The sequence below is a fragment of the Bombus affinis genome, chromosome 15, assembly GCF_024516045.1.
Source record: "Bombus affinis isolate iyBomAffi1 chromosome 15, iyBomAffi1.2, whole genome shotgun sequence".
Lineage (NCBI taxonomy): Eukaryota > Metazoa > Arthropoda > Insecta > Hymenoptera > Apidae > Bombus > Bombus affinis.
This window is the reverse complement of record NC_066358.1, coordinates 10,354,201-10,379,649: the sequence shown is the minus strand read 5'-3', so window position 1 is coordinate 10,379,649 and position 25,449 is coordinate 10,354,201. Positions and strand designations below refer to the sequence as shown.

The window sequence follows — 25,449 nt, the reverse complement described above, 5'->3', positions numbered from 1 at the left end:
TATGATTAATAGTATTGTTTACTGCTAGAACAAGGACTAAAGTCTGATCTTAAACTGCGATGCTGTCCTTGTTAAATACTATAATGTTATTGGATAATTATTCTATTCTAGTAAACGATATTTATTATTTTTAAATAGTTCACTTTTAGAGTTAATTTCTGCGAATATCTTGGAAGTTGCGATTTTTTGAACGTATTACTCTTTTACCAAATCAATCATGTTATATTTATCAAATAAAACTTACAACGTTACTCTCAACACATGTTCATGCATTTTTAAAAGACAAAATTAAGTTTATTATTTTCTTCGGTAGATACTAAATCTTTTTGAAGAATCAGTGATACCATAAGAAGAGAAATGAAACAAAATAAAAAACTAGATGCTTTCTAACGACAAAAAAGTCGAAGGAAGAAGGAAAACGGAAATGATTGTAATTTGTAATATCATAAGTAACGTTCACCGATTCTCTACAGATTAATTGTTTTTTATACAATAACGAAAATCGTCTATTTCTAATTAACCGAGATTTATCTTGGGTCGATATCGTAGAACGCTTAGAAGTTTCTGTAGGTAAATTATCGACCATCGGGAAATACGATGAAAACGTGATTTCTTGTAGAAACTCTAGTTAAAGGATCAGTCTTTTTGAAGTTCGAAACATTTGGACTAAGCTTCTCAATTATTGAGGCAAAAGTTATACTGTAAACCACGTGGAATTCGTGATTTCTTCCGAATCGATCGGATTAACGAGTTCGTCCCGTTACAATAGCAGCACCAACTTTTTGACGTTAAAATTGACACAGTGACACTGTGCCTCGTTAGCTCGACGATTATTTTGAATTTTTTAATCATTTTCGCAAACCTAGTTTTTCTTTTAATGATTTAATGATTTTTAGAACTACAATGCACAATGATACAAGTTTGCACAGATAAGCTAACTGAGATGCTTTATAAACTTTTTAAAATGAGCGATTTTTGTTAAATTTTATTCAATTTTTCTACGTTATATAGTACCGTTTTTTATTCTTTTTAATACTCAATAAGGAAAACTATTTGTTGGCTTTGCAACGTAGAATTGTACAGTATTTTTTAAAGCATTCCTCTTTTATTAGAGATTTACAAACTCAAATACTCGAAGTGCGAAAAAAAGAAGTGAAATTTTATCGTTTGTAAATTAAGTTAGACGCAATTCGAAGTTAGCTAGATTTTATCGCTCGGATCTAACGTAGATTAGGACGAAATTAAATTTACCTCGACCTAGGTCATATCACCATATAGATCGTTATACCAGATCAGATTGATCTTAATTCCTGAACGTGAAAACTAAGATCTGAAGTCTGCTTTATTTACACCAAGCCAGGGTTAGGTTCCAATTACTTGACTATTCATGAAATAAACGAGAAGATACAAAAGAGGCCAACCCCGACGTAATGCTTATGGCAGTTACGGGGTTGGACCTCGTGTAGCTATTCAATATCAGGAGAAGGAGAGGTTTTCAGTGGGTAGAGGCGCTACCATTTTGCCGAGTTCCACGTAATCCAGCGGCCGCACGGGTTGCTGGGTATGCGTAAGTGCATTTTCCCCTCCTCGCGCAGAAAAAAAGAAAAAGAAGAGAAAATAAGATAGAAGGTTCCAATTACTTGCACTTACACAGTCTCATTTTCCCTTTCAGCATCAGCTTAGCTAGCTAAAATATTTTTGTAGCTTATCGTCATACGCTCTCGTCATCCCATAAAATTCATTCATACGTCTAACCTGCAATCACTTACTCAAAGTTCAATCTCGCAATTCTCAGTCACATTGTAATAATCGTATTGATAATTAAGCGGGGATAGTTAATCTATTTCAAGTTTCAAGCACCATCACCATCACGAACTCACCACGAACCACAGATCCAAGACTAATTTCGACCCAAGTTGTCCAACTTTCGTCGTTCATAATTTCAACGTTTTTACCTAAACCGATATCGCATCTTCGAAAAGTCAAACAGTGTTTTGCTCGTTGGTTTCGTTCCACAAAGTCATCGAGATCTCTTCTCGTCTAAGCTTTGACCTTCTCAGAGGACTATTTTCCGGGACGGTGTACGTGCTTCTTCCGGCGAGTTTCAAGGACTTTAAACCGGGAAACCACTTTAACAAACGCCACCATTTCTTCTCAGATTGGTTCACGTTCGAAAGCTTCACAGTGGCATATCTGGCTGGCCTCGATTTTCTCGAACTTTTGCAACAATCGATGTCCTTGTTTTTAATCTCTTTCGAGTCTTCCAGTCTCCCAATGTCCTCGTTGTCCTTCTTATCCACGTTGATCCGCGTCGACTCCACGTTAAGATGCTCAGCCAATGGCTGAGCGTTCTGCTTTAGGCCGTGATGGCCAGAATTTCCGGAACAGTCGGTGCTGTCGTGGACGATTCCGGTCCCGCCTGTTCCCATGTTTCTAGAGCCGATCGCTCGCTGCTGCGATCGTGGCAGACTCGAGTACGATCGTTGCTCCGTGCGAATCGCCAGGCCGGGGATTCTGCAACTCCTTGACAATGTTTCCTGCGAAAACAAGAACGATGCTTGGTAGTTGAGCAGCTTGTGGCATTTGAACGAGGACTCGGGACAAAAATAGAAATCTACGTTCGAGAACCAGGTTCGCAGATCGCGTTCTTACATTCGTCAGGGTGAAGTATCGAGGAGAGAAGTGGTTGTATTGGCGAAATTTGTTCCAGTGGATTTTCTGTCAGTAGAGCATCGAGTAGGACTCGGTGTCGATAGGAATATACCGCCGGTCGTAAGTACCAGGGTACGTAACTTGTATCTGTTTGTAACGAATAGAAAATTGTAAATTTTTACCTTTTACACATTTTACGCGCATTTTTACATTTTCAAATTTCCCACAAATGCGTAAACATTCGCAGTTCCATCGTAAGAAACGTATGATGCGAACGAGGCAATAGACTCGCGATAAAATAATTAGAAGATAAGAACCGTGGGAAGCGTGCAATTTATACGAAATATCAATAGGTACCCTGTTACTTATGGCCGACAGTGGTAGATTAGGCGAAGTTGGCTGTATTAATTTGATTCGTGTAAGTCGATTGATTAACGAGAGTAGTAGGGCGATTAAAGGATATTGTGTGCTACGAATGATCGTAATATAGGAATAATGGGATTGTGTAGGAGTTGGAATGTGTTTCTGATTGCTGAAATTGGAGAATATCGTGGAAGTTAGAGTGCGGGTGGTTAGGCGTGTTTTATGTGACATAATTGGGGAAAGTTGCAGTTTGCATTATCGAGTTCTGTACTTTTTAATTAATACCGTGGCTCTGAAAGGAAATTCCAAAGGAAAGGAGAGATTCGACTAATATTTTTCGCATTACTGTAATAATTTCGTTTAAGAAATTGAAAGAAGCTGTATTATTTACAAATTACGAACTAACCCTTTAATGCCTAAATGAACTAATCTCTTTCAAAGCAAACTATGTCCCATCGAATACAACCTGGTTTCTTAATCGACCCATACGGACTGTTCCAACAAAGTTTCATCAGATAAAGGAGCATAATTGGTTATCAATCAAGTGGACCATTCTACTAGATTAATCTAGACCAAATTCCTAATTATGTGGTACATGCTGTTACACCTAAAGAAGTACACTGTGACTCACCATGAACGCAACTCGAAATTTGTTCGACATGATATTATATAAAATCGGGTTAATCGACGTGGACACGTAATAGAGTACGCCAGATATGTAGGTCATCAGGGTATAAAGGAACTCGTCCAACTTGCTGTTTGAGCTCATGTGGTCCTCCGAGTTCGTCCCGTGTGTGGCGACCAGTCGCTGTACGTGAAACGGCGCCCAACAAATAAAAAACGCTATCACCACGGCAACTGTAACACAATTCCACATTTTATTTATTAGATTTTTTTAAATATACTACGTACGTTCGAAACAAGAGAAAAAAATGTCAAAAAACGAAGATACAAAGTGTTCTTATTCCATAGGTAATGTTAGATTCCAGATTGATCGTTCTACCCGGTATCAAGAAAGACTGTTACGGAAACTATGTGAGATTTATTTGTTATCGGTTTGTTTCTCGTAGCTATCGTTCTCTCGTGGCTCGCCGTTTTATTATACAATCGAGAGGCAAGATTATCCTAATAACCGAGTAACGAGTTTGGTCTATCTTGCTATCTCGAAACTAGATTTTCCAGTGAAATTACAAATAAGGTTTCGAACGAAAGTTCTTTACTACAGGCGCGACGATACGATTATCCTCTGTTATTCTGAGCCGTTATTCTGTCCGACGATTGTCAAATCATAGCAGCCTGTGACACAGGGTTCGTACAGCTCGCAATGTCATCGCCGCTGCATCGTTCAGGGGCTGCGAGCGGTGGTTCTCCCGGTAACTCAAATTCGCGATTATCGAATCTATAATTTCGACTTGTCTCTGTTTGCCCAATGCCGGAAAGAAACGGAATTAAGAATTTATTAATATTAACTAGTTTATATTCGGTAATAAAGAATGTAAGATTGATACAACTACTTCCAATCTTATATGCTACGAGATATATCAATATAATACAATGGTAACTGTAACAATAGGAAGTGGTAACGCAATGGAAATGGTAACGCACGACATTCGTAACAAGAAAATAAAGGCGCGAGGCCAGTGGTACAGGCCTTTTTATTCACTGGCCTTCACCACAGAGAAGAGGGTAGTCCACGTGCAGACGCAACTTCGCCTTTGACGACTGCTGGTATCAGGGGTGGTATCAGAGCTCGCATTCGCATCCCTCGGGCGTCAAATACGGAGCAGCGATAGATACAAAAATTCGGAGTATTTATATGGTTAGAATAACAAGAGGTTGGTAGGCCAACGTCATAAATTTCACGTCTGTTTCGTACCTCGCCGATGATTACATCGCCGATAAGTCGTTCGCGATAATTCCTATGTTCGCCGGAACAAATCGCAGAGGGTGTAAGATTCGTGATTTTTTAGCAGATCGATACTATCGTAATCCGAGTAACAAAGTTCTATTTAATTTCACGTCAATCCGGTCCTTAGCCAATGACAGAATCAAAACTTTTTGACTATAGGATTACGCGAACAAATTTATAAGTTCTAATTATCGTCGCGTTGGGAGTACTCTATTTTTTAGAGTGAAACTCGAGTGTCGTTTGCAAGGGAAAACACCGTAAAAGTTAGGTAGGATTAATGGTGGCTGAGGAGATTGATGAAGTTAATCTTTTAGGTGAGTTGATCTTCGTAATTATTAATTAAAAACCGGAACAACTGCCATTGCAGCTAATTTTAAAATATTACATTTATATAATCGAAAGTTTTATAATCCTTCGTTGGAGAAGAGGAAATCTACAATAGCGTAACAAATTTTTCTTTCATCGTTGTTCAACTAAACGATCTATTTCTTCTTTCTTTTTGTAAATAAATTATAACAGGAAACTAATAATTTTATCTTATATATAAAATTATATCTTGTAATCGGATCCTTATCGTTATTGTAAATTCTGCAATTACGTACGTAGCTGTCACGTAATTTGCGTAATTTTGTAGTTTGTCATTTACAAAAGCGTTTCGCGTTAAACAGATGTATCCAGCAAGATCAAAGTGGATTTTGATAAAACAAAATGGAACAACTGCTTTATGGAACGTGGCTCTTTCTCCTTTTAAGAAAATTGATGCAGGATCTCCTAAAATTCAAATCCCAGGATATCGTCCGGCAATATCAGAAATTTTTCATCTCGTTCATTCGGGAGGAGAAAACTTTTCGTCGGAGGAAGTATCACCCAGTTTCCCTTCGTTTCGTTTAAACTGCTTCGTTCCACGGGTGCGATTCGAGTCTTGGTGTGAAAATCCCGGTCATTTTCTCAATTTCAATGGAAACCAGTTTACATAACTCACATAAATTTGCGACGATTTATCATCGACGCAATTTTCTCCTACTTTACGTTCAATCTGTTGCTTTTCGCTTCGGAAGGAGAGGAAAGATGGGGAACAAAATCGGAGAAGAAGATAATCGAAATGTGTCGCGACGTTTTGGTCCAAGCGCGTTATTCTCGGCGAGTTCGTGCGATTACGAGGCGATATTGCGCAGGCCGCTTTTCAAAGAATATGTAAAGACTGGAATTGATATGCGACTGAGGTCAAGATCAGTCGAGTTATGGCATTTCATAGCATCGTGCCGCGTACGCTACCTTTGAATAATTCATCCACAAAACTGGATGTACGTTCGGCTCGTTGATTTTGCTTTCTTTCCAGAAGTAAGCTTCTCCGCCCTTTCTTTTTTTCTCCAGTCGCACATTTTTTCCATTATTTCATTATTTTGAAGTTTTGTCCCTTCGTTCTTATAGCCCTAAGTTTATTATTCTTCCTTTACGCGTCTGCTATGTATTTCTATTCGCTATTTTATTCATATTCTTTTTACCAAATGTTATTGTAATGTAGGTGTAAAGGTGAGGGACTAAGATCAAGCGAAGCGTTACAGATCAGAAATATCGCTCGAGCGTGTTCGAACTGCTTCGAACAAACACGACATATTATTCCGAAGATTCCTACAAGTAAACGTTCGAAATAGTAGACTTTCCGATTAAATACCCCCTGCATTCGGTTCTATCGTTCTATCGATCCAATTCCGTGGGACTTTGAACCGGATTCTACTTAAAAAAACATCTTCTATAATATAATATCCATGGAAATTTATAATCTTGTTATTACTAAAGTTTGTATATACAATAGAAGAGGGAAGTATCGATCGAACGAGTTTAAGCTGTATGAAACAAGCGCATGGAACAATTCTGAAAATTCCTAGCAAAAACTGTGCTAAATCAACCTGAAACTTTGAGATACATCAATAGAATCAGTGGAATTGTTGCTTCGAACTTTCGGATATGTACCGATATGTAATCTAGTTCTAACTTTTTGCTCATATTAAACGTGTAAACGTACTTGAAGTTATAGGTACTAGCGTTCCACGGTCTCTTAATTACGTTATATTTATTTCAAAGCAAATTCTGTTAAAAAAATTTTCTTTCAAAAAATGTTGATTATCAAAGGCACGATTGAAAAAAAAAAAAAAATAAATGCGACGTATCGACAATGAGAAAACGTAAAAGTATCGAATATTGTTATTCGTTGTATGTTCTATTATTATCTATCGTACAATATCGTTGTATCGTCGTTATTAAGAGTTGCCTAACAGCTTACCGCGGAAGCTCGAAGAGTACACGTTTCACGCATATTCGCAAGATCCCAATACCATTTAGTTCTGGAAGAAGTTTTCTTAAGGTAACGCGCCATAATATCGAGACGAAAGTCAAACACTATCGGCGAAGTTGGATATGGCGCGCGTGCTAGCTCGTAGCTCAAAGAGCAACGGGATGGATATCCTGTTTGTGAAACGCGAGACGTGACCCGTGTAAATTCTGCCCCTAAATCGGTCCACGCGGCGCTTAAAAATTCACCGAGGATGATTCCTCCTGAGACGTTGAGATAAACCGTGTTTTCAGCCTTCTTCCTGTTTCGAGCACACATTTCGTTTGTAATACTTTTCGTGCGGTTTTTCACGAAGATTCGCCTTAAAAGGCGACTTTGACAGGTTCAATAGGTTTGGAAGTAAAGTCGAACGAATAATAACGAAATACGTACAAGCCAAATATTATCCGACGTAATATCTCAACATTTCTAAAAAGTACCATTGCGCTGGATTATAGCGACGGCTGTACGAGTCAATGCAATTTTAGTTTTTAATTAACTATTTGGAAATTAATCTTCCGTTAACTATTTTCACGATCGTTAGTCAGAAATAGGAATTGCCATTGCGGTTCGTTTCAAGGCATTTCCATATAATTTACGATATTACTGTAAATATATAATATAGAGTTGCTTAAATTAATCGCGGTGTAATTTGAAAAAAATCTTTCTTTCTGTGGAAACTATACATATAGATATATAGAGATAGGGGGTAAATAAATAAATTTCGTTGAAACATTGCTCCATAATTTGTCTTACACCTGCGGATATCGATATGTATTTCGCGGAATACTCGTCAACTATCTAAAAGCAATTTCGTTACCAACGATATATAATATTTACTTGTGCTACTGTAATTAAACCGTATCCTGCTGTCAAAAATAAGGAAGTCTTTGGATATTTTGCGCAACAGTGTGTACCATCAAAGATACAACATATTAAATTCTCCCCCTCCGATCGAATCGATAAAACGAGCTTATTAGTCGGCGAAGCTGGCTAACCGAGGATTACTTGTTTTTCTTTTGCCAACCGCTTTTTGCCTCTATTAATTGAACGAAGTTTTTACGTGATTAAGATAAGAAATTCATGCGTACGCGTTTGCGCCTTGTTTATATACGTCTGATAAATGACCATTAACTAACGGAAATGATGACATATGAAAGAAAGAAAAGTAACGAGAGTAAAACGGTCGGGGAACTTTTGCTGCATTGTAATTGGTAAGCGGAATAATCAACGTCGAATCGAATGTATCGAGTTCTGTAGAGTAAGCGACTACAGTGAAGCAGGAATCGGGAAAAAATCGAGGTCGTCGTCATCGATCATCGTAATCGACGAAACGGGACAAGACAAGAAAACGAGTAGTAATACAAACTACTTTTTCGTCAAAACGGAAGCGGAAGGAAATCAATTACTCTCGAACGACGATAAGTTTTCCTCCTTTGAGAATAAGCCGGGAAAAATATACAGGCGTAAGCCACGTAGAAGCTAAATCGATTCGCTTCTCCGAGATTAATCATTTATATTTGAGAAATTACACATCAATCGTGTATTCAAGCAAAGCGTGGTATGTACGGAACCACAATTTCATTCCAGGACCTTGTTCGTTGCAGAATCAGTTCCTCTTGGCATAAATTGAAATACGTCTACATACGTAGTTCGGAGTAATTTATTCCAAAATTTACGGTTTAAAGCAAGATTGCCATTCGACACGATGAATTAAACGAGATAATATTCGAGATACACGTAATGCACGAAAATCAGTTTCTCGAACGTTTTCGAATCTCCCGCTACAGCCACCGCAAATAGTCCCCGTTAAGATAAAACAGGAAATAAAATAAAACAGTCGATATCGGTCATTGTGATATTCGCAGGAAAAAAACAGATAATAAGACGGAAAGACGGTCTTGGTTTTTTCGCTCGTTTACCTTGCATTCGATGCTTTAAATGCATTTAATGCAACGCAGTTGTGCCTCTGAAAGGAGCATCTGCTGCGTTCGACGTCGTTTCCGATTGGATTTCTGCTAATCCCGTGCAAAAGAATGTGTGCCATGCCTGCACCAGATATTTAAGTTTGATTCTTTGTTTGCGAACGTTTGAACGTCTCTCCTCTGATTAAAGTAATTTGATGATTATTGTTTGCTGTAAATTGCAAATGGCGTTATTGCATGTAAATAAGATGGAAGAGTCGACGATAGAAATGCTTTAAAAAGAACTCTCGTGAGAATTCAACGTATCGTAGATTTCAACAAAGTTTAATCGACAAAAATTCTTAATTTTGCGAATAACGTTAATATATTTCAATGAAAATTAATTTCAATATTTAATTTATTAATAATCAATATACAGTGGCTTTAAAAGGTATCGCATTTTTCAACGAAACGCCACTTTATCGGCTCTTATATTTCGCTTTCATAGTGCTAAATTTTTATAGCCGCGCAAAGATGCTACCAAGTGACGCGAAATTCTATATACTCGTACCGAGTTAATTGGCAGGTAAAACGTGCCAACACTTTCGGTAACCATCGTACGTATTACAATCTATTTTCTTTTATTATTTTCTACTGCATTAAGCGATATTTAAGAAACAATCGTGGTTATTCAAAAATGTATTACCAATTTGTTGGAACTGCAAAAACCGGCATAGGACTATTTATTATCCTATTCGAATAAAGTCGAAGGGACGTACATAAATCTTCTGTTTAAAACATCAATCTTCTGGATCATTATCAGCTCCACGCCGAATCTCATTCTCCACTTTGGTTTCTTGCTTATCCCTTTCCAAATTTTTCCCTCGATAATCTCCCTTTATCGTTGCAAACTGAAACTCGTTCAAATTGGAGATTTCGACAACTATTTAAGAAACACAATCTCTCTTTAAAAGGATCGATCCAGTGAAGTGAAGTTTCGTCAAAGATTGGACGATAGGATTAGGAACTGTCGATCGAGTGGAAGAACAGAAGACTGGAAGAACATTCTTTAAAAATCGTACCGTTGTTCGTTGGATCGAGTATTACATATCGAGTAGTATGTATTCACTTTGTAGATAATAATTAAGAGATGATAAAAATAATCAAGATATAATCCTAGTAATTGAAACTGAAACCAACGATACGATGGAATCGGCGTTGTGAAAAATAATCTAGCGTAATAATAAATGATCTATGACTTGATACAATTACGTGATTTAATTATGTAGATACGAGTTACTCTGCAACATAATTACACAGACACTGACATTAATTACAGCCATGAATTCCAAAACGGCTCAGGTCCATCGAGGAAATCAATCTTTTTTCTTAATTCGATATCGAATAATGTTCGTTAATCCATTGCTAACCTTGTTGATTTATCCTGTGCGGTATATCGTATCGTTATATTGTATTATATTTTGGATATTTTATATATTTTCTCATATTATGCGCGTTTTGCGAATTTTTCCACTTTTAAGTTTCACATAAACGCATAAAATCTCATAAAAATCTGCAGTCTATCCGTAGTCCTCTCTTTTCTCAAGGCAAAATATAATTTCAAGTATTTTTTCTTTATTTATTCATTGACGTGATCAGAATCCGTGTAAACTGTAAATGTCATAGAAAGCGTGGATTCTCATCTGTCGCATGTATTCTGGTCGAGCAAGTTATTTTTTTTATTAGATTAACGATCGAAATTATCGACTCGCGTTATAATTACAGCAATTAGCAGATATCTAGACATCGAGTTAATACTCGTTCGTTTGTTATTGTCTTTGAATTTGATTGAAATTGTAAAGTCATTCTCTGGCTAGATCGGCCATCATTAAAATATTATGCGACGGATCTTACGAAGAGACGTGTAAGTACGCTAACTTAGAAAACAAACGTTTAATCAATTTAATCATTTTTCGTCATTTACAATTACCTTCTATATGCAAATATCGCCCACATTTTTTGCTGTTACGATACTCTGTATAATTTGATTTGTAAAAAATACACTTACGGATATAGAAAATTCTCTAACTATTTTTAAATCAGCTTGTATCACGATGGATACCTTGATTGGACTTTTCTACATCTATTAGTAAGTTACACAGGCTTATTAATTATCCGCTGCAAAATAGTTGGGAAACATAAAAGTTCTCAAACGATAAAAACATATTGTACAAGTTGATTCTTTCTAGATTTACTTCCATTACTTCAGGGAGAAAATTTAAAAATTATTTTTCTCGTTGTGCGCTAAAAAATGATCGTATGTCGGAGAACAAATATTTTTTACGTTAACGGCAATCTTACCGTCCATTTATTACAAAACAATTCTATCGTTGCATTTCCTACCAAAATCCCAAAGTCGAGGAAGAAAGGACACATCGTCCATGTTCATGATCTAGTTTGATCCCTAATAGAGCTTCTGCAGATTTAGTTTCTTCTGTCAGCTAAACCTATCACTGAACGTAATCTTGCCACACGCATTGTAAAATAATTTTAACACAACAACATTAACGAAATGTAATCTGTTGAAATTGTAATATCACAGGATAAACTAAGCAGATTGCTGTTGATTGCAGCAGTACTTTAGAATAAAAAGATTTCATGCTACGGGGTGCAAGAGAACACGCGAGACTCGCTTCGGGAGCTGTACATTAAAAAACAATGAAAATATATTATTATTATTATATGTAATTATATATCATCTTTATAGAAGATACTCAAAATGACCAGGTTGCACTTTAAGGCAAGCTTGTGAACGTTTTGCCATTCCGGCTATGCTCCGAATGGATCCTGGTGTTTACCCAGTTTATTGGAAAGCTTGTTCTATTCAGAGTTTGCTCTGTTCGCAAAGTTCACTATATTTTATAAACGAAAACAAAAATGTTTTGTTACACTTACTGTTCTTTATGCTTTCGACTTGCTTTTACATCAGCAATTGTCCCATTTCCTACCTATTTCCCTTGCGAGGGTAAGAATCGTTTTGGTTTAAGAACCGTCGTACAGCTATTGTCACTTCCACTAGGTAGATTCGATTGCGCACATCGATGACGATAAATATGTATCTTATTGTTGTTCATTTGAAAGTAATCGTACCATCGCGACTATTATTAAAGTTCCAAAATTAAAGGGAATGAATCAGCCTGTATACTCCGATGGCTGAGTCGAATCGTTGATCAAACTTTCCTACGTCTATATAGCATCGCTTCCATTAGCTGAACCTACATAACCTTATTACCGTAGCCATTATTAAGCCGTTAAGGTGAAAAAAGGTAGTTCGTACATAGACGAGCATGCAGTTTCTAGCAGAACTCAGATCACCGGCCGCTATTCTCGTCACGTTCATCAATTCTGCCGAGCCTATCGTCGTGTCCACGATAAACCAGCTCTGTTAATGAATTCACAGGCCGCGACCGGATCATTCGACAGGTACAAGGTTTAATCGTCGTGATATTGCACCGACACATGGTGCATCGTAATATCGCGTTCAGTAATTGCGCAATCCAACATCGATATGACAGTATTTAAAGGTCAAGTAATACCTAACGTTGTTCTATCTTTTTTCTGCTACCTTTTTTCTCTTTGTTCCCTTTTGTAATTTTTCTAAAGGAAGGAACTTTTACGCGAAGCTTGCTTTATTAGTAATTTCGGTTTTCATTAGTTCACAGATTAAATAAAACCTCAAAACTGCTCTATTTTGTCAGAGAAGGTACGTTTATGCAGCTTCCTTTATTAATTCGAGCAAGTTGTATCGGTACATCGATCGATAGCCATTGAAACGTCGAAGTAAGATAGGAGGGAACGTTTTTCAGTTGCCTTTTATTAAAATTATAATTTTACGTAAAGCTGCGAATAATGCCGCTTCTTCGATACGTACGATTATGCTGTACGATTGTTCTATTGTTCGAGCGGTTGTAAAATAGTTGCCATTTTTTTCGCTTCGAAGGGAGAAATGATGCTCCGTTGGATAAAAGGAAAAGATTCAGCGATATCGTTATATAAAGACGTCGCGGACATAGTTTGTAGACAGACACGTAGTTCCTTTGTCAAGTGGCTCGTGTTCTGTTATTTTAAAGAAGTTGAGTTTGGGGTTCGCGAGGTTCTTCCGTTCCGTTTTCGCTCGTTTAATGAAATATTGTATGTACGAGGCAAATCGATATTTAGAAAAAGAGCCTCCACAATCATTTCTGTAAATTATTGTCATTTTTTACCGCAAGCAAAATAGTTTTCCTTTTTCGCTGTTGTTTTATTCCATATTAAAAATAAAGTTTCTGTAACTCTATAAAAGAAAGAAAGTTTCAACTTTGAATGTCTCGAAACACGATTTTTGCAGATTCGTCTTTCTTAAATTTTAATTTCGTTATACAAGTTCCTGTTAATGAACGACGGGGTTCACAGGTTAAGTAGGTAAGTAATTCATCGTATTTGCACAATACTTAATCATTTCGGCAACCAGTCCTTTTGCAAAAAAAAAAAAAAAAAAAAAAGAAAAAAAAAGAAAAGAAAAGAAAAGACATACGAACGGGACGAGACTATTCAAGCGACTTTTCTATGATTTTATGGAACATTCGAAAAAATGGAAAATTTCGAGATGTTTTATATCTGCGAAAAATCGTTCAAATTTAAGTATCAACAGATATTTGTCTTTTTTCACGATAGCATTTTTCAATTAATTTCGCTATTACGAAAGGTTCATCGAAATAAAAGTTCCAACTTGAACTTGAACTGTAAGATGTTCGTGAAATGTTCGCGTTTCATGGATTGTATTATTACGACTCATTGCAACCGTGCAACAAAGACTCTACGGTTGAATTATGAATTCGTCCCGGAAGTTTACCTACAGAAATAATGCGAATTCCGCGTTTCGTGTGCTGCCGATGTCGTATATGACGTACAATTATAAATTATAAACTCACTCAATTATAAACTCACGATTCCGATTCTGATTTCTCATCGGCCTGGCAAACTACGAATATTAACCAGCCTGTTACGAGATGGAAGTCGATGAGAAAATTCTCGATCAAACTTTCCCATTCAATACGTTTCCATCGAACGTTGCTTTATCGAAATTTCCACTCGAAATTTTCGCTTTGTTGTATTTCCACTTCGAATATTTTGCTATGAGACAGTCGAGTACTCTACAGTTTGAGTATATCCGAGTAATTTTAACAATTCTTGTGCTTGTACATTTATGTTTAATTTATATACATATCTTACATAGTAATTTCTATTTTAATTTATATAATAATTTATATGTTAATTTGTATATTTGTATATTCATGTATATACTAATTTATATTTATACTGGACGATACTTTTATCAGTTTTATTTGCATATACTCTTTTATTTTAGCCTTTTATGTAGAAAACAGCAACGTGTTTAGTTATCCATATTTCATTTCTCGTCTTACTTCATCGATTTAATATTTGATGAAAAATATAAAAAGACAAAGACACGTAAATATGGAAGAAGAGGGTGTATAATTCGCCCGCGAATTATTATATTCGACGGATCGGCGCGCATTTTCCCTACAATTATAACACGATACTATTAATAATTCTAATTTATATTTATTAATTTTAATTTAATTTATATTTATTAAATCATATTAAATTTACTATTATTTTATTAATTTGCATTTATATTTAGCGTAGGTAATTTTAATCTCGGTTAAATTTATACCATTGAATACAAGATTCGTTTCTTGAAATTCTTGAATGCATGCATAAAATCATTCTTTCTTATTCGAAAACAGATATCAAGGAATCGACATTCCAAGATGATACCCTTTCTATTTCTATAGTATAGACAGAAAGAAACTGCAGATCAGATTTACCAACGAGACTAAAAATAGTCGTTATTATCTCATATGTATATGGATCGCTATTTTAAACGCGTTCGATCGAAGGATAGGATGATTCGTATTCAAATTGGAGAATCTGTCATACGAGATAAATATTCCTCATGATTTATTCCAAGAATCGAAACGTATATATAATTATCTGCGTTTATACAAATTATTTTTCCAATAATCGTTCAACTGTATCGATCGGTGAATGTTTCCATGAAGCGATCGTTTAACTTTAGAAGTAAAAAATTGGTAAAAAATTTACAATAAAGCAATGTCTCAGATTTTTTGTCGATACCGTCATTAATGCTGGAACCATCGATCAATCTTTAAAAAAGAACGTATGTAGATATGTAGATTATACGTAAGCGATTACAATTAAAATGATATGTCTAATGATGCGATAAGTCTAGTTTGCCTCTATGATTGCCGATAGCGGTTTTATTAAATTTATCAATTCGCTTGTATATTTCTACTAGTTTATTTTGCAAAAAAATTCCAACCCATAGAACGATTCTTACGTTATACATTTATTAATATTACCGAGCTATAGTTCCATTTTTAGGTTCGTAATCATTTCGCAGAGAATTTTCGAGTAGCTGGAGATGCGATCCGGAAAGTATCTAGTAATTCGAGATTATGGAGATTCTCGAGACTTTCGGAATTTTCGAAAATTACATAGACCAGAATACGGAGCAAAAGTATTTCAGATATAATATTTCCTAATAAAGTATTATATCCATCGCTTATTTCGCTATTACTTTGCTCCATATTCTGGCCTAAATAATTGTGTAAGTCTGGAAAATCCCGAAATTCTCGGGAGTCCCGACAATTTCGAATTACGAGATACTTTTGGGAACCCGACCCGACCCCGAGAGAAACTAAATCTCGAGAGATATTTTCACATTCTTGCTCAAACCCACATATTAATTATACTTGTCACTGTTAATTATGCCATTAAAAAACACGGTGAAACAACAACATGGAATAAAATACACTCGACGAAAATAGACCTAGCCCTTTTCAAAAATTAAAATCATCAAACTAAATTTACTTACTTTTAGGTTATCGAGGGTTGGTAGATATCTGCGTAACTTGCCTCGACTCTTGTTACAGTTACTTATTATCCATTTTTATGTTACTATTTATTTAGTACTTCGTCCTCCTTATTTGGCATTTATTTTTATCATACTATTTACGTAACATTTCATTTCCATCGTATCGTTTCTTCTTTAAATGTAACGTAATGTAGAGAATGTTAAGAATTAAAAGTTGATTATTCAAAAATTGTTTTCAGTATACAAGCATAAGTATATTTTAAATAATAATATGTAAATATATATATATATATGTAAATCGATGATACGATCTCTGGTATGGTTAAAATGTCGGAGGTTTGGTCCAGAAGGCTTTTGTATTATCGCAGTGCTGACGTAAACCGGTTAAAATGGATATCAGTCGGAACAGTTGGCGATTTATGAAGTTGTTATTGGTGCTTTCGATGCACCTGGACTCTTTTACCATAAAGAAGAACAAATTCACGAAATTGCCAATGTTGACAGTCGGTGACAGCGTATTTAGAGATTTAATATTCCGCCTTTGTTCTTTAAAAATTGCCCCGACGCTCATACCGAATGAATAACAAACGTAATTTCTAGAATTCTCCTTTTCTGGTGATATTTCACGAAAATAGTGGTAACTGGGTGGTGTTTTTACGATTCAAGGCAAATTTTCGACATCGATCCTTTTCTCCGTGCAAAGGAATTCTCTTTCTTTGAGTTCGGAACGATTTCGATCTTTATAATTCGTATCCTTCGGGAGTATTTGACATTAACCGAGTCGATGGATCGAGCTCTTAATACTTACACCCTTACGCCCACAACTATCCGGACACTGATGTATTTGCCAACTTTACATAATTACCTCACGTCACTTTCTTTTATGGAGTTACTACGTCGTTTTACGATCTTGATGTTATCTTTGGAAAATATTAAGCAATATTTATTAACAAATAACATTGATCAAGTTGTCACAAAGATGAATCGGTAGGTCTGCGTTGCTGTTTTCGCATTTATCGATCTTAGATGATTCATATCCCTCCAAGGGACAGAGATACCAAACTTTATAGGAAGCGTGAAAGAAGACAGATTGAAAGCAAGAGAATCAGACGTTCTTTTTTACATCTTTACACCCTCGTACCACTCCTATACGTACGTCTTCTCTCACCTATCGTTTATAATAATTTTATAATAATTTCGTAATAATTTGATCGTAGGACAACGTAGTATATCGGATACGTAAGCATCCGGACACTTACGGATGCGAGATTAAACCGCTTACGAGCGAGCAGATTTTAAAGATTCAAAATTTAATAAAGACATTTCGACATTAGTAGCCTACTAATTTGGGAACTTCAAGGTAGTAGCTTTTCCCATTCAAAGTTCAATGCTCCATCGAGTTCGGCACTTCAAAATTTAATGGATCGTGAAATGTAGGGGAGGCCCAACGAAAACAGGATATATTGGTAAAACCAGGAGCTGCTATTATTTCTAAAACGATTTGAAATTTTCCACGTCAATACAGTCGGTGATTCTTGTCATTTGGCTTGATGTCTAAATAAAATACAAGCGCGTTACACGTGTGCCTTCTAACGTTACGATACTTTCCGTATTTGCCGATTCTCTGATATAATTTCCAACGAATATATAAGCTTTATAATTATTGAAATCGTTCAGGCAAGTATCTTTCGCTATGAATTATACCATTTGTCGTGTATTAAAATGTGGTGGTACCGATAACTTATAATATTTATAAAATTGGTATATACGCAAGTTATGTTCATGCTACAAACGCATCAAGATTCTTACATTAACATCAAGATTATTTCAAGATTTAACAAAGCGTTTCTTCAAACACGAGTATCTCGAATCAGTTCAGAAATTCTCAACCTGTAAAATTTCATCGATCGAACCTTCGAAATTCATTTACGAATCCATTCCATTCGTTATTTCCTTTTCCTTTTGAAGTTTCAAGTGAATCTAGATTGACGATCAATGGGAGATATTTCAGTTTCTAAATGAATAACGATTCCTGTGACTGATCTTGATTGACACTTTCAACCCTCTCAATTGAATCGAGCATCATTCCTCCGCGATCGATGTAATCCTTGATCGAAAGAACATCCTAATATATCAAAACGTTTACCAGAGCATCTTTTCGTTAATGAGATTTTTGGGATTTGTAATTTCACGGACGCCTGACAACTCGACCATGAATTCCGCGAATAATTCCGGTCTCGCAGTAGAGATTCTCATTTCTATATTTTTTCGAAACGTTACGAAAATCCTGTGGGCGATTGTTGTCTACGGTTCGAACAATAACGAATAGCGAATATTAGGTCGTTTCATGAAGATTGAACACGGTTCCGCTATTTTTCTTCGGGTAATGTGGAAAACTGTTGATTATAAGATACGAATTTTATTATCGTTATAAAGAGACAAAGGATGTTTCCGACGTTTCGAACGTTTCCATTCGATAAAATTTTATTTTTAAGCGAGATACGCTTCGTTCGTGTTATTTCTTTTTCGCCCCACGAAATATCTCTCGCATTATTTCGTTTTACCCTTATACTCCGAATTATGATATTTTTCGATACATTACGCCGTTTATATTCGATTAAGTGTATACCAATCATTACGAGCTAAAGTGTTTATAATTACCGCAAATTGCTGCAATTTAGATCGTAGATTGTAGAGCAGGATATATATTAACAAATTATTTCCTGGAATCATGTATTTTCATACCCGCACGTAGAGGTGTCATTTTGTTTTAAAAATAAATTCCAATTAAAACAAGGATCAGCTACAAGTAAAATGAAAGATATCGAAGTTAATGATCATTTAACATTGACTTTTTACATTTAACGTTGAATTTATCCAAATATTAAAGGTAGATATTATTTCACGCTGAATTATTGAGTTTAGAAACTGGCAACAACGAAGGAATTATAGAATTTGAAGACTGAAAGTAACGGAGAACGACATTTTTAAGAAGAGCGATCATTTCATTATCGACAGAGGTTCCATTTCTTTATTTATTTATCCCTTTTATAGGTCAAAAGCTGCCGTTCTGAGAAAGCGCTGATTCGAGTTAAGTGCTACTACCTTTTGATCTAAATCAGACAACCCTTCAGCAAAAGATGTTTCCTTCCCTTTTTCTTGGTTGCACGATCGTTTCCTTGGAGAAAGGATCGAACTCCAGGTCGTCTCTTACCCTTCAGTTCCCCTTTTTAAACAACTCACTGGCTGACACCTGATAGTCGATAGGTTTGACTCTTTCTATACTGGACGATGATAAGGAAGGCTTCTGAATCAAGCCTTTCCGGTTGATCCTTTCCTGATTTTAAGAGAATGAGCATGTATAAAATGTTTTCTTTCGTTGTTTAACGTTCGGTACCTCCTTTCGTAACAAGTGGATGAATTATAAGGTCTAAGAATTTAATTAAATGGTCAAATTGATCTAAGATTTAAGAAAAATAATCTTCCAGTTTCAACAAGGAGCTATTCATTATGCTTCTTTTTTTTTAACAAAATTGTTACCTTGATGGTTATCATTTTATGTTCTTGGAATTTATTCATGTGCATCGAGGAAACGTATTTTAGCGAATTAAAATACGACAATGTTGCCAAGACATTTAATCTACCAATGACCAGATGTTAGAAGATTAATTACCATTATATAGAATGGCGAGAATTAGCAATTCTTATTACATAGTAATGTAATTACTTCCTGAATAATATAACAAATTTTTCAAGATTTGGATACATTCCGAGATCTACTCCAATAAACTTTTATATTATACATTTGTGCAATATTTTACTCGTTCATTTGTTTCTCAATAATGTATCAATAATCCCCCCCCCCCCCCCCAGAAGAAGAAGAAACGAATCATTCAATGATACGCATATAGTTTTAAGATCAATGTTCGAAACACTCGTAGAAACCCATTTCTTAAATTTCTATTTATAAATCGACATTTTACATCGATCTTAATATTAACGATATTATACAAAAGTTGACGTTTTTCTTATATACTTATACCAATATCATTCCTATCGACTTTAGAAAAGAAAGAAGATATTTCATCGAGTATATTTTCTTTTCTTTTTTCCTTTTTATTCTATATCAATCTCATTCTCTCCTATATTTTTCATTTACTTCGTTTCTCTGTGTTCACAATCAATTGACTTCATAAAGAGATCCACGTTTTCTTTATCACATTTTTCGCTTCGTTTTAACGATCGCTTAAAAAATGCCATATCAAACATACCGATATAAAACTGACAAGAATTACTGAAAAATGAAACTCACCGAGCATCTTCAGCACTCTCCTCGACGATTTTCCAGGATGGTGTCTACAGCTTCCACTTTCGCCGCTGCCTCTGCTCCTCTTCATCATATTCGACTTCCTCAGGTTCAGTCCAATCAACGCGTACAGCACCGTAATGAGGACCATCGGGACGACGAAGAAGAAGAACGTGGACAATTCGAACGAATGCTTGAGCAGAACTCTCTTCACGGTACACATCACCATTTTTGGATTGCTGTGATGGTGGACAACTCCGACTTGCAACGCCAGTGGCAATGCGATCAACAGACTCATTAACCAAATTAAAAGAATCAGCTTCACTGCTCTCGTTAGCTTTGACATCGTTTGCGACAAGAACGGATGACAAATAGCCAAATATCTTTCGACGGTAAAGGCAGTAATGGTCAGCACCGAAGCGTTCGTGGAAGTTTCCGCTGCCAGGCCACGAAGAACACAGAAAATTTCACCGAATATGTACGGGTACTTGAACCAGACCATATAGATCTCTGCTGGGAGACCAGAGACTAACAGCAACAGGTCTGACACCGCCAGACTGAATAGATAATAGTTGGTGGCTGTGTGCATCGACTTGTTGCGTGCGATCACGATGCACGTGCTGATGTTTCCGATTGTACCGGTTATGAAGATCGACAGATAAATCACGGTCACTGGTATTACGATGTATAAAGAGTCTCTGAGAGGCAGGACGGTGTTCGTGGTGTTGGTGAAAGCGGTGAAGTTTTGGAGATAGGTTTGTAGAGCGGAGGAAATAACTTTGGGAGCCAGGGTAGTTGTAGGATCCATGATGAAGGCTGGTCATTCCACGCGAATCGTTGGCGTATTTTTGATAGAATTACGTGGGTTGGTACTAATTGGTTTCCTTTGGTTCAGATACTTGATTCCATCGTTTTCAGTAGCAGATTTAGAGTTTTGTTATTAATGGAAATAAAATCGAGCGTAATTTAGTTTGCGTGTCGTTCAGAGAACTGATTGCATCGTTTTCAATATATCGTGGAATTTCTATTAAATCGTAAAGTTTCAATTTTAAGTTTCAATTTCGTTAGAAATGGCAGTCAAGATTGGTTTGAATTCGTTCGAAGGGTTGGTTGCGTCGTTTTCGGTTGATCGTGGAATAAATTGAGAGTTGTCAGAGTTTTTGTATTACTAATAGAATTTGAAGTTTCGATGGAAGAATGGAAATGATTTGTTCGAACTAAGTTGGAGGCTGGTTAGCTGTTTTTCTTGAATGGAGTGGTCTCTCGGGTAAACTTACTCGTGTGATTTATTTTGTTGGGTCCTCGGAGTACGTTGTACTTGATTTAAGGAAGATTAAATTTCAAAATACGTAGTCGTCGCTCGTGGATAATTATTTGCAACTTTTCATTTTTATTTTTAAGCGTTCAATTTCGTTGCAGGTGTTTAATCTGAAAGCCTAATTTATGGTCGACACTTTAAATTTCTCTCAGGCACTCAAACTTAATTCCAAACATTCGAGTTCCTAATTATCACTGATAGAATCTTTGTCGATCACTCAATGTTGAAACTTCTCTTTCTGCTGAAAGCACTTCCACCGTCAATCTCATTTTTCTAACTTCCGGAACGTTGTTACATGAAACTTCTTAGTCTTCCTTAACTTCCAAACTTCCGCTTCTACTCGAATAAGATAGTTTCACGAATATTTTCAGTTTTCTTCAATTTGTTTTCTTCCTCGTCTTTGGCGCTATTTTTCTGCTAAGCTAGAGCAGTTATTTCTTTAATTGTCGGTTTTCAAGCTTCTTTGGACTTGCTTTAACCGTTCTTCTTTTAGGAAATTTCAAAAGAATCCATAGGAAACAGTTGCGTGATGTTATTTCAATCGTTTCAACGTCCTCGACTTTTTAAATTCTTTCCCTGTTAAACCAACGCAGTTTTACCATCAGCTTCCGGTTTTCAAGTCTTTCAGCTCACTGATTTTCCAATTTCCATTAAGAAATTTTAGGAAAATCCATAATAATAAAATAAATCTTTTCGTCTAAAGCAAAGGGTCGGATTCCTTGCAGAAACTTAGTAAAAATTCGCAGAAGACAGGTGAATAATATTTATTTTAGGTATATCGATCTTCAGTCCCCAACTTCCTTAAATCTTCAACTTCTCAGCTTCCTTAAAAAATGTAATGGAAATTCACAAAGGAAAAAAAAAAGAAAAGGAACGGAATAAACAGTAAAATAATATTACTTTAGAACTGTAATAATTTCCTCGACTTCCTCGATTGCAAAACTTTTTCCCCTTTAAACCGAAGCTCTTGCACCCTCGACCTTCAGTTTCCAACTCCTTTAAACTTTCTAATTTGTAGCCATCATAACAAGTTTTTGGGAGAATCCGTAGAAAGCAGTATAACAATTTCTTGGTCTTCCTCGTCCTCGTTACTGTTTTTTCTCAAAACCAAATCACTCGGGCCGGTGATATTCAGCTTCCAATCTCTTCGAACTTCCAACTATCCAACTTCCGACTTCCTCAAACCTTCGACTGCAACTATGCGAAAGAAATTTTGAAGAGATCCACAAAACCAGTTGAATATTGGCGCGGCCGTGTTTCGAGCTCGAGTAAAACGTGGTACTTTGAATGTTTCGCGGAAAACGGCGAACTGACACGGACGCCGCGCGAATCACGACTGCGTTAGCCCTCGTCGCGGCGAGTGACACCGAGCACCGGCGCTTCTGCGCACCTCCGATCGGCGGAAGCGTCCTCGTAGCTTCCTTCGTTCCTCTTTCCGCGTCCTGATCGTTTCACGTTCTTCTCTTTTGTCCGATTATTCACCCCTTCCTCCAAAATACTCTGCCATTATTCTTCGTCTCCGACTGAAGCAAGAATTTCATGTTTCTTCACGTCCGTTTCTTTTCGACTTCTACTTTTCTTCTTTAACATTCAGCCGAATATATTTGTCGGATAAATTGATTTGTGTACGGGAGAGGGATTTAAGAGGGCATCCACGAGTTTCGAACGAACCAGCAAGTTTGAAAAAATATTTGGGAAAGGGACGAGAGAGAAAGAGAGAGTTGATCGCGTCGTTTTCTGTTTCTTCTCTCCCTCTCTTTCTCTCTTTCTCCCTCTCTTTGAGCGTGTTTCAAATGATGTTAGTCCCCTCGTGTGGTACAAGTTTACACGTAATACGTAATATAAGCTAATCGATAATGGTAATATAATTAAATCGAATAATATATTAAATGGTATTATTTTGTGATTGAATTAATCAGCAGCTCGATAAAGCACGATATCGCGTAGACATATGCGTGTATTGTTTAATTTATATCAAGTGATATACAGGACAATCACGATTTAAATGGCAAAATTTCGTGAGCGTGTAGAAGGCCGATAAAATAAGAAAAGAAAATCATTTTGAGAATCGCTCGTTTTTGCTTCATTTTGGAGAAAGTCGCAAAAAGAGAAGCAGGAGGGTTTTCGTTTTCACGCTCATTTATTTATATTTATTTGTCCGTATTATCGTCTATTTAATAGACGAAGATACTGTTCAAAATGCTGGTCTCTTGCGGCAATACAAGCAGTACATCTAACAATGATCGCTCTAATTGCAGTCAGACATTGTTCCGATGATATTTGATGCACCGCAGCTACGTCTCCGTCTCATCTCCGTTAAATAAATGATAACGCGAATAAGTGGGAAAAAATATAGTTCAATACTCCGGGAGTAGCAAGATAAGCGAGAAATTCGGAGAAGCAAAACAAAAAAACAGCTTTTTTTAAAGTTTAGCAAACATCGACCGATGTTTCGGCTCTTAAATCGAGCCAACTAATCCAGCGGATTAAAAATTGCTTGTGCGACGTTTCTATTCACGGCGTGATCCATTCGAGGGTGCAACGATTCGCGAAATCATCGAATTGCTTGGCTTTCGGAGACTGTCGTGTTAAGTACGCCAATGCTAAAGTTGTAGGCTTCCATAAGTTTCATTAACTCCTGACTGATCTGTTCCATTGATAGCTCATTCGATATTTTTCTGTTTATAAGGCCGTTCTACCAAGAAATTCTGTTACCAAAAATGTTTCTTCTCACGATCGCAGCAGGCGTGACAGTCGTTTTCTTTATAATATGATGTAATATTGTTGTCCGATTCAAAAATAAATCCTCCGCTAAATTGCTCAGGCATTCTATAGATAATTCTAAAGGTCCACGAAATATTTATAATCTTCAGAAAATGAAATGAATCAAACGAATTTTTGACAATTCCCGTTTTTCAAATTCTTCAAGATCGAAATAAAATTCGAAGACGAATGTGCTTGGCGTTCGTCTTCCGAGAAGCTCGAAAGATCTTTTAAAATTGAGATAAAATTCACGGCACGAGAGCTGCTTAGGAATCATCCTCCAAAAATTTAACGAATGTTTTAAAAGCTGAAATAGAATTCCAGGTAAAAAGAGATCTTCCAAAAGAATATGGATATCTACCTATGCATGGTTTATCGATAACAATGTTTATATTTCTAAGAATGTACGTATAAGCGTTCGAGATGATTTAATTGAATTGTGAGATTTTAAATTGTCCAGATTATTAAATAATAAAGTTAATTAAATTACTATATCGTAAAAATGAAAATTTGACGTACATTCCACAAATTCATATAGACTAATTTTAATTATCTTAAATCCTGATAAATTTTGCCGTACGAGCAAATTTTTATCTATTAAATTAAATTGAACTGAAAAAGTTCATTAAATCCTCGCACGCTTTATTTCTCATTAAAATTCTAATTAATTAAATTTAATTAAGCTAAAGATGAAATGAGAATTTTATAGAGGTTCTTTTTTGAAAAAAATGGAAACACGATACAAAAAGAAACGAAACAAATAAAAATCGAGATATATAAGGTTCGCTTTTATTCAAAGAATTTTACTATGAATTGCTGGATCTTTATGAGTACGAATGGAAATTTATTTTAATATTTGACAGCGTACAAGATTTTTATTCCAGTTTAATCTGTCTAACTACTAACAATTTATCTATATTTTTAAACTTTTTATTACAATT

General features: G+C 36.0%; 1 protein-coding gene across 1 annotated transcript; it reads right to left on the bottom strand.

Moving 5' to 3' along the window:
- Positions 1 to 881: 881 nt before the first annotated feature.
- LOC126925136 (pyrokinin-1 receptor-like) lies at positions 882 to 24,995 on the bottom strand. Its single transcript, XM_050740428.1, has 4 exons — positions 22,646 to 24,995; positions 20,434 to 22,570; positions 3,647 to 3,873; positions 882 to 2,537 (listed from the first exon to the last, which is right to left on the bottom strand). The coding sequence occupies exons 2-4, from the start codon at positions 21,233 to 21,235 to the stop codon at positions 1,983 to 1,985; spliced, it is 1,584 nt and encodes a 527-aa protein (XP_050596385.1). The 5' UTR covers positions 21,236 to 22,570; positions 22,646 to 24,995; the 3' UTR covers positions 882 to 1,982.
- Positions 24,996 to 25,449: the final 454 nt, after the last annotated feature.